Here is an 11,207-nt window from a genome sequence, read left to right as displayed (position 1 = left end):
ATACCATTACCAATGATAAAGTAGCAGTTTTAAAATATTTTTTGGTTACAAAAAAGGAAAATACTAGTTTGTACGGAAGAATAAAAAACGAAAATAAAGAAGTTCATGACTTTAGCACCCACACCCCCCTGATTTCCGTAAAAACCGAAACTGATTATTTGACCACCAATTATAACATTACAGATTAACATTTCTTGCCTTTCGTTAAATCATCCTTCGTACCATTTAGCATAGCTCTACAAAAAATAGACTTTACGAGACTAAAGTCTAAAACAAAAGAAAAAATGTTATGATTATAGGTCTAAAATTATATTTAAATCAATTTATTTTTAAAAATTTACAGAAATTAGTACCGAGTGTTTATATTAAAGAAATATCAAATATCAAATATGACATTGTGTGCCTTCTTATAGACTGTATGTTTTTTAAAAAAAATTGTTAGGTGTTGGTGGTATGTACTTATGTTATATTCTGAATTTGCTCCTATTGTTTTTTTTTTCTTTTATATATAACATTATTTGTAAAAAAAATTTGAAATATGACATTTACAAATAAGGGTCATGCTAAACGGTGCCCCCGGGGCACTAGTTAAGCATGCCAAAAAAAGAAACAATTGACAAAGTTAATGATGAGAGAGAATTACTTTTTACATATTTAAATTATTGAATGCACAATTTACGAGATAAATTTTCCATTTTGATATCCTTAACCAATGTCCTGGGGGCACTGTTTAGCATTTTCCTACAAATAAATAGATGGAGAGTAACGGTGGAGGAAGAAGTGGTCTAGAAATTAATTATAGTTTTGAAACTTGGAGATGGACTTTTCCAATATCGGAAATGTATGCATAGCTATAACTCAACGTACTACAGTAAATGTTGACCTTTTCTCTATTTAATATTTCAAAGTAGTTATATTAATCTACGATAAATGTTGACTTTTTCCACAAAATATTTATTGGAGTAGAAAAACATCACTATGAACACTTAATTAATCTATGATAAATGTTGACTTTTTCTCTCTATTTCTCTCAAAGTAGTTATATTAGTTTTTTGAATGTATAGAAATTTCAAAAACATCCTCAATATATATTTTTTTTAGTAATTTTATAGATTAATTATTGACCGACAAAAAATACATTTGAGAATTAAATTGACTACGCAAAATAAGATTTGAGTTTCCAAATATGACTAATAAATGAGATATTTTGAATTTATATGTGTCATATTTGATACCTTCAAATCAAACAAATGTGACAGAAAATACGTTTTCAAGGATCAAAATGTTGATTTGTCTCATTAAAATATTGTATCTTTTATGAAAAAAGAAAGCGGTGTCTAAAACTAAATGCACTTCAAAGGTAAACTTTAGTATATTTATAGTAAATTTAATAAAATGTTTGTATATTCTTAATTTTTATTATTATAAAAAAAAACCTAAAAAGGTAAATTTATTTTTCAGTTCAAAGGTAATTTCAAATCCAAGTACATTATATTAGATAATACTTAATGGTTTTACAGTACATTATATTAGATAATATAATTATAAGGACAAACTACACTTTTATTAGTACAAATTAGTACAAATTAGTATTTTAAAATCTTATTTTACAAACTAGCTTATAATCTTATTTAAACCATTTTGTATTTTAAAATCTATACAAATTAGTACATAGCGTCAATTTAAAGAAATGTACACTAAATTCAGGGTTCAAGTCAGAAAAAACTAACTGCAGTGACGGTAGAGGAAGAGAAGAGTTGACAGGGATTTGGTCATTTGGATAATCTTCAATTTTTTCTGTAATGTTGATTATGTGGTAGTAATTTTAATCATTAATTCATTTTTTCTTTCTCTTCGTAATTTTTTTTACTCTTTATAATATAAACCATTGAATTAAAAAAATAAGAGAAAAAATTGAAGAAGATTCAAATCCGGATCGATAGAAAAAAGTGGTCTAGAAATGAATGGTAGATAGTTTTCAAACTTGGACTTTACAAATTTTGGAAATGTATGTAAGCATGTCTTATCCATATAGTTGAATTGAATTGATGAGGGTACTCGGGACCCGTACAACTGTGCAACATTTGTGACGGTTATCCACTTGGTTGGATACTACTTTTCCTATAACTCAAATTAAAGTCTAAGTGTATACGTACGTACTACTTTTTTTTTTTCCACAATATTAATTGGAGTAAAAAAACATCATTATGAACACTTAATTAATCTACAATAAAGTGTAAAAAAAAAAAATTAATTTGTAGGGCTGCATTTGAGAGAGGGCGACCGCCTTAGGTCCTACAAATTAACGCCCAAAAAATTTATTTTAGGGATATATATATATTAGTATTATATATGCCACAAAGATAAAATAAAAAAGGGTCATTTGAAATTACTTATTTTTGAGGTTATGCAAAATAACTTGTGCAAATAAATAAGTTTTTCTGTATTATTTTAAATTTGTCAAAGTAGTTTATGAAAAAATAGCTTATAAAAATACAATTTTCGTTAGTGGAAATTTACAAATTAACATAAAAAACTTATTTATTTGCATAAGTTATTTTGTATAAGCTCAAAAATAAGTTATTCCAAAGGGCCCCTATATACCAAAATTCTTAAGTGTTGAAAATAATATGCCTAAATATCTTTTGAAGATTTTAAAGTTAAATGTATTTTAGATTTATATTGACAATAATATATCGTAAGAAGTTGCAATTTAAATTAACGTGTGTAGGAGTTACAATAAAAGAAGTGGGAGGTATAATGTTGTACTTTGAGAAATATTGAAATGAAGACTTTACATCTAGCATGAATATTGTCAAAAGTTTTGCATTTGATATATAGGTATAGAGTCGAAACTTCCAACAAAGACGATAGGACGATATGACGAGAATGATAATATGAGGAAATACAATCACTCGATGAATCTTTTAGAGTTAAATATTTTTTTGGTGGTTGTTGATATGACAATAATGTCATTAGAAATTATTGTTGAATTTTTGAAAAACTAACCGAGACTCTCAATGTCACAAGAAATGTTGAATTATTTTGCTATTATATTGAGTAAAATATAATAGAACTTGTGTTGATATAGAAATAATGATTATTAAATTTGCAACTAAAAATGCTCGTAGAAAGTTTTTTTTTATGAGTATTTTGATATTAAATAAAAAATTCAATGATTTTTAAGAATTCAAAAATTCTATACTTTTTATTAGTTATGCCCAAATTTTAAGTTCGCCCATAGACCACCAAAATCATAAAAACGGGCTTCAGTATTTTTTTCACTTCTTCTCTATTTATTTTTTGGTTTAATTGCACTTTTTTGGTCCCTTATTGTTATTTTATGTTTCAAGTTGGTCCATTATCTTTTCTGCAAGTTTCATGTTGGCCCATCCCACCAAAATTTTCACTATTAACGTTAAAGTTGGTCCCTTATCTATTTATTTTTTCACTTCTTTCTCTTCTTCATTTTGAATATTTAAAACACACGTTATCATTCCAAGCAAATTATTTGCATCATTCTTATGCATGCATGATAATAATTATACAAATTACTCAGAATTTAGCATGAGAATTATAAGTATTAGGGAAATGGGAATCCGACTTTGAGGTACCTGAATATTTACAACAAATAAAAGTATTGAGTTCAACTCTACTACGTGTTTTTTTATTATATATTGCCAAAGAAAAAACTGAAAAAGAAGAAACTAATATTTAGGGTGAAGACTTTTCAATATGATCACAAGCTTATCGTATTTTAGTAAAACATGCTATAATCGTTCAAAATGAGATCAATAACGGTTTGAGAATCTTAAATAACTCTTCTACATATATGACATGGTCAAAAATTTCCAAGAAAAAATAGTCAAACTTTTACAACGTGAAGAAAATTATGATTCAAAAAACAAATATGAAGAAAATTATTTCTCGTGCCATTAATAATTTTTAATTTAGAAAAGATTCTATAAAAAAATAATTATTTAAATAGGTAATGATGTTTTTTGAGGCATTAACTCGGTGCTTAGAATTTTAATATTTATTCTTGAACTTTTCGTTAGATCAAACTCAAACTTATAATTAAAACTCTCTTGTAATTGATGTGACGATTGCTTTCACTTATAAATATATTTTTAGATCATTTTTCATTCAACGTAAAACTCTTAACGCACTCGCCCCACACCCATCACTACTTGGTGCAACATACAATAGAGAACACTGGTTTAGTATTTTCATTGGATGAAGTTTAAATTGTGTCTTGGAAATGGTGGATAGGAAGATCCAAAGCCTCTGTGCTTAAAATATAGCAAACATTGCCAATGTGAAGAAAATTATGATTCAAAAATAAATTATTTATTGCCTAAATTTTTATTATTATTAAAAAATCTATTGACCAATTACTGTTTCAATTTGATGCAGTTGAGTTTATTGAAATTGTGACCAACTACTATTATTTCCGTGCTTTTATTATTCAAAATTGAATAGTAAAAAAAAATAGGGATGTACTTCGGAGTATCGTAGATTTTGAAGTATTCTAAGGATGTACTTCGGTGTATCGTAGATTTTGAAGTATTCTAAGGATCACAAACGGAAATGTACAATGAATTTCTCATCGCTTGTTGGACATTGAAAGATACAATGAGCAACAAAAGAGTACTTTCTCTGACCTCATATATAAGCAAAAGTAGTTTTTTTAGATTCATTCGAAAATGGATGTATTTAGTCGACTACATACATCCCTTTTCGAATGAATCTAAAAAAGCTATTTTTGCTTGTATTGGCCGGAGGGAGTATATAATTGAAATCGAGTAATCAGTCAATTTAGTCCCTAAACTATCACTCTCTCACCAACTTAGTCCCTAAACTATTAAAAACAACTAAAAGGTCCCTAATCTATTTTTCATCCGTCAATTTAGTCCCTAAACTATCACTCTATCACCAACTTAGTCCCCAAACTATTAAAAACAACTAAAAAGTCCCTAAACTATATTCACATCCTTCAATTTAGTCCCTCATAAACATCATTTTATGATTCCTAACAAACATGTTATAATATCTCCAAGGCACTTCTTAACACACTGGCATGGATGAAAAAAGCTAGCTCATACGAGTATTACCAATAACACAACCAGCTTGCAAAGATAATTCACCATACACATGCTTGGAATTTAATAAGAATTTGTTAGCATACTACATATAATGGCACTTTTGTACCCTTTATGTCATCATTATACACACTAACACACCCCAAAACATTCCTTACAATAACAAAAGAAAAGGAATAGAAGGATAAAAAAACTCCCAGACCCGCAAGAAACAAGAGATCACAGCATAAACTTCAAACGGATAAAACAAAATCACAAACCCTTACAAATTTACAAAACTGAGAACAAAAAACAGACCTGATTTTAGCGTAGTCTCTAACAAGAAAAGTAAATGCTTGAGCTTGAGAAGCTTCCGATCCAGTGGGACTATAAAACTCACTAGGATAAGCAGTATTATTAAATCAGACAAAACAACAAGCTATAAAACCAAAAACAGTTGAATCATATCATTTTTTTTTTGTAATCTTTCAGTCAAAAAGTTGAATAAGAAAGGGTGATAATATTTTAGGGTTTTATAGACAAGTTAACCGAGGACTAAGTTGACGGATGGAAAATAGATTAGGGACCTTTTAGTTGTTTTTAATAGTTTAGGGATTAAGTTGGTGAGAGAGTGATAGTTTAGGGACTAAATTGACTAATTACTCAATTGAAATCCTAAAAATATATAATTGAAACTACAACTTTTAATAGATGTCATGAATGGTTAGACCTTCCTCTTGCACTAATTATAACTTGAGATCAGGTCTAAAATTTCCTTATCGATAGTCTATTTGTTAGTTTGTTGTAAATTCACACTAAATTTAGGGATTAATTCTTTATAATTTTTTTATTAAAAATATGAATCAGTACAAGAAAATTTCCGGTGTGCGACGGTTCTGGAAGGGTGTTGCGGAGGTTTTCAACCGTCGCAACATAATATTACGACAGTTCAGCAAGTGACGCAGTTCCTGGCGTCGGCAGCACTAAATAGCGACAGTTTCCAAACTGCCGCACAAACCGTCGCAATCTGCGTAGCGGCGGTTATAAACCGTCATCAAATTATTTCAAACCGTCGCAAGTAAGAAAATTAGTTTCACATATTCCCGGCGGTTTAAGACTGTCGGCATTGTGTTTTTTAGTTAGCGACCGTCTAAAACCGTCGCTATTCCTTTTTATTCTTTTTTTTTCCAGCTTTTTCTGTTTATTTATTTTTTTGTTAGCTTATAGCCTTTCCTGTGTTTTTAAAAATTGCTTTTTGTCATACTTAAAACTACTAAATAATTCATAAAAAATCGAAAACATAGTAATCAACAATAGAAGCATAAATTTCAATCATATACATTTCCTGGAACAAACATAGTTTTGACATAGTGCATAAGGGTTCTTTTATATACATTAGTTTTGACATAGTTTTAATGAATGATTGTTCATTTGTTTTACAAAAGGTAAGTACTTCACAGTACAAGTCAGAACAATATAAGATAAATGTTTAAGATATCAAATAAAACTGCATTTAAGTCTAAACCTTATTTTGTACGATATTTGTGGACAAAAAGTTATCATGTGATTCAGTAAGTGACAAGAATTTCAGTTTTGTCTAGTGTTTTAGCCCCCAATTTGTCCAAGCCTTGAAACAATTTCAAATCAAGCACATATATTAGAAGTTGTCTTATTCAGTCCCTTATTTTTTAGCATATCAAATACGCCCTATATTTACTTTCCAAGTTACAACAAATAAAAACATATACTAATACACGTAAAAGTTTGAAACACAAAAGTTAAACCAACTAACGTTACCCTTTTGCAATCTTGACACAACAACTTAATACAACTCCCATTTATTCACATTATTTATTGTAACTAAGCAAAAGAAAGGATACATTGGGGTGCAACTAGAGAACAAAAAACTCAAAATTCACAAACACAATCTTAAAATTCATGATGAGTACACGTGTGGCGAGAGCCTAGGTTTAGGATGCACTGATAATGGCACAACTCGTTGAAGAGTAAGTCCGTAAGCTTCATCCATGTTCAATTTTTCAGCATTGAGCCCATTTTCAAGTTCCCAATCAAAGGAATGGGCCAATGTAGCAGTGAGAAGTTGGACTATACGAATCCCAAGACTCATCCCAACACATATTCTACGTCCGGCACCAAAAGGTATAACTTCAAAACTATTCCCCTTAACATCAACATCACACTTCTCACCACCTGGTAAGAATCGTTCGGGCTTGAACTCTAATGGATTAGTCCATTCTTTCGGGTCACGTGCTATGGCCCATACATTAACCAAAAGAGTTGAACCCTTTGGAATGTGGTAACCAAAAATCTCGCAACTTTCAGATGCAATTCGTGGAAGCGAAAGAGGTGTTGATGGATGTAGGCGAAATGTTTCTTTTATCACTGCTTGAAAGTAAGGTAGATTAGGGATATCATCTTCATTCACATTCCTTTCTCGGCCCACAACATTGTCCAATTCTTCCTGGACTTGGGCTAAGATTCTTGGGTTTTTGAGTAGTTCTGCAATAGCCCATTCTATTGTGCTTGATGATGTGTCAGTCCCAGCTACAAACATGTCCTACAACAAAAATAAAATAAAGTGTAATTTGCAAGTATGTCTTGTATTAATTTTGATAATCTGCAACACTAAAATCGAAGATTACCATAAGCTGCTTTCATTCTAATGGCTTAGTTTGTGAGATACAAACATATAAAGAGGACAAACTATACAAAAGATGACATGTTAGACATGTTTGGCTTTCTGTGTTACAAATGGGTTTGACCATAGAAAGTATAGGCTGTAAAATGATTATGTGAACTCACAGTTAAGTTTAGATTAAAAAAATAATTATCAAGTTCAGTAGGATTTTCTATATGGATCATTGGGCTAAGAGTTTATTTGAATTCGGTCCAAAATATTTCTTTTGATAAGTTATGAGTGTAACCGTTAGGTATTAAACGATTAAAAAAGTCTCAAATATAAAATTAAGGATTAAATATATTGAATTTTATAAAGTGAGTTGTCCAACACTGCACCTCAAGATCTTTTCTACTCTCCTCTCTTTAGAGTTTTTGCCTTCCGTGAAAATCAAACCATATATACTATGAGATTCAAGTACATGTTCAATCCATTCACACTACGAATTGAGCTAATAGAATCTACAATAAAATTCATCTATAATAAACTTCTAAATAAGAAATGATTTTCATTTAAATTTTTATTATAAATTCAATTTTAGTTAAAGTAAAAACTGAATATTGTGGTATTGACATTTTCCAATCTTTGAGTTTGTGAAAAGTTAGTGCAAGTTTATATGTATGTGCATGTGGAGTTAGTAGTAGAAGAGTATGTAACATACCAAAAGAAGTGCTTTGATCTCAATATCAGTGAGTTTATCTTCATCATCATCCGTTTCCTCTTTAAGTGACAATAAAGTACTCAATAAATCCTTATGTTTCTCATTTTTAGAATTTGAAGTCTCGTGTTCTTCAATAATGTTTGTTAAAAATACATCAAATCTATTCTGTAAATTTGTCATTTTAGCTTGAACTCCTTGAATGTCTAACCATTCCAATGAAGGAACATAATCACTTATATTGAATACTCCAGATAATACCATCATTTCAACAACCATAGCTTTGAACTCATCAGCTTTAGGGTCACAACCAACATTCCCATCATCGAATACTCTTTTTCCTAACATAACCCTAGCAAGTGAATTAGTTGTACAAACATTCAATAATTGTCCCAAGTTCACTGCTTTTTTGTTGGAATAGTTACTTGCCAAATTGCTTGTCAATCTTGCTACCTCTTCCTAAAAAGTGTAATTAATTAGGTTAACGTTCAATATTGAAATAATATCATACGTATGGTTGTCAAAATCTAAAGTTTAACTATAGAATCATTTTAGGTAAAAAATGAATCATAAATTCAACTTATAGACTTAAGAGTTTATATATAAATGAGATAAAACAGTAGTAAGGATGTGTGGGTCCCGAAATATTTGTTAATGGTATTTTTCTGTTTTTAAGATGGTTATTATTGGATCCAGATTTGCTGCAGTAAATATTAACACAGTTTCCCGTTGTTTCAAATCACAGCCACTGATTTCTGATCGGACAGCTGTGATCAATCTATCTGTATTCAATCCGAGCCACTGATTCAGATCGAACGGTCATTGGCTGTTACAGCGTCCTGCTGTAACAGCAGGAAATCCGTTTCCGTTATTATTCATGCTCTAAATTACTTTCACTAAAAAATAATAATTTTATACTTTCAACCAATACCAATCATGTTTTTTGCCACATCATTCCATTAACGATCATCTATTTCTATGAATTATTATGCACCTCCCAATTCCATCACTTGGTGGTTTTTCTTTTTCATGAAGATGTTTTCCACAAATTAGTATTAAAAATATTCCAAATTAAATTTTCATTGTTAAAAATACATTATATATATGAAAAATATCTAATAAAATATCCTTAATTTAGAGTTTATGAACAATTTGTGCCATCATATGCATGCAGTTTAATTATCCTTTTTATCTGTTCCTCATTCTCATGTTCAAAATAGTCAATATATAAAATAATAATAAATTAGCACATGATCCTTTAAATAAAAAATATATATAAGACAGCATTATACTTTATCAATAGCTCCATTAAAGACGCAAAACACCATGTTATATTTGCACAAAAATGTGAGAGTAACATATTTTCTAATACATTATTTTTCAAAAGATTTTATTCTCTTAGTTAAAATTGAAATTAGCATATTACTATATTTTTGTTCCATACACTACAAGTCATATGCATGTCTCGCATGAATTTTGGAGAGATCCGTAAGAATTTTAACCAAAAGTAGAAGAAATATTTGATTTGGTCGCAACTTCAAATAAAAAGTATTTGGACACACATATATATAAAATTACATGTCATTTTATTATTGTAAGGCAACGCATAATTTAAAAAAAAATAAAAAATTCTTTTATCTTTTCACTTTTTCAAGTGAGTACGTTGTTGTGTCCAAAATTTATGACCACACAAAACTTACTCCTGCCAAAGTAGTATAACTGTAAATAGATAATTGTAGTTAAAATATTCTATGTTGATAATAATGTTAACTAACCTGACGCAAGTGTTTGAATTCTTCTATGGCTTTGTTTGAGAAAAGATGAACAGATGAGATTTTTCGAAGCAATCGCCATCGACGACCATAAGGAGCAAACACAAGATCCTTGTAGTTATAAGCCATGTATTTAGCTCTAGCATTAGGCGGCCGACTACTAAAATTAGTATCATGAACCTTTAAGAACTGTTCGGCCACGGAGGCTGAAGCCGCCACAATAACATCTCCAAAGCCTAACTTGAGGTGCATCAAAGGACCGTAGGTAGTAGCCAAGGCTGCAAGAGAATGATGTGGAATACGGCCTAAGTCTGACATGTTACCTATTATAGGCCATGGTTTTGGTCCCGGTGGAAGTGGTAGTGAAGATTTTGTTGCAAATTTCACAAGATGGTATATTAGTATTGACAATATAAAACTAGAGAATGCAATGAGCAATAGCGACATAATTTGTGTTTTATTGTGGATTGTGGATTTTGACTATGGTTATGAAGATATTGAATGACAAGGATATATGTGGTGTGGTTCTGTAAAACAACAACAATCTATCTGAAATGAATAGAGGAAAAAGCTAGTTGTGTTATTAAGTTATGTCAGTGTCGGGTATTTATAACGAAAACATTTCTACTATTCATGTGATTATTTTTTTATATAAAGAAATATGGACTAATAGTTATACTAATACAAATGATACTCTCTCAAAAATATTGTCTTTAAAGTGAAAAAATGTAATGATTTTGTTAAAAGAAATAATATTTTTACTAAATTATTTTTATAAATTATAGATTTGTTTCCTTGAGAATAATTTATATAGTAATTATTAGAGATACAATTGGAAAGTATTACATTGAAAAGTGAGAATGACAATTATTTTGAGTCAAAATTTGAGTGAGAATTATTTTGAGACAGAGGGAGTATAAGAATATAATTGAGATATTGAGCTCATGTGATTAATAAGTTTTCTGTAGGACAAATTGTTTAGAAGAAACAATATATTT

General features: G+C 29.6%; 1 protein-coding gene across 1 annotated transcript; it reads right to left on the bottom strand.

The window, feature by feature from the left end:
• Positions 1-6,684: 6,684 nt before the first annotated feature.
• LOC123917490 (flavonoid 3'-monooxygenase-like) lies at positions 6,685-10,791 on the bottom strand. Its single transcript, XM_045969231.1, has 3 exons — positions 10,213-10,791; positions 8,441-8,896; positions 6,685-7,659 (listed from the first exon to the last, which is right to left on the bottom strand). The coding sequence occupies exons 1-3, from the start codon at positions 10,654-10,656 to the stop codon at positions 7,018-7,020; spliced, it is 1,542 nt and encodes a 513-aa protein (XP_045825187.1). The 5' UTR covers positions 10,657-10,791; the 3' UTR covers positions 6,685-7,017.
• Between the last annotated feature and the right edge of the window lie 416 nt (positions 10,792-11,207).

This window comes from Trifolium pratense, linkage group LG3, assembly GCF_020283565.1.
Source record: "Trifolium pratense cultivar HEN17-A07 linkage group LG3, ARS_RC_1.1, whole genome shotgun sequence".
Taxonomy (NCBI): domain Eukaryota; kingdom Viridiplantae; phylum Streptophyta; class Magnoliopsida; order Fabales; family Fabaceae; genus Trifolium; species Trifolium pratense.
This window is presented reverse-complemented; position numbering and strand designations above follow the sequence as displayed.

Bases quoted from the DNA above. Each gene is read 5' to 3' on its own strand.
- LOC123917490 (XM_045969231.1), bottom strand. From the start codon at position 10,656: ATGTCGCTATTGCTCATTGCATTCTCTAGTTTTATATTGTCAATACTA. The intron at 8,897-10,212 runs GTTAGTTAACAT...TACACTTTTTAG, and splicing joins AATTCAAACACTTGCGTCAG to GAAGAGGTAGCAAGATTGAC. The intron at 7,660-8,440 runs GTATGTTACATA...TTTTTGTTGTAG, and splicing joins AGATCAAAGCACTTCTTTTG to GACATGTTTGTAGCTGGGAC.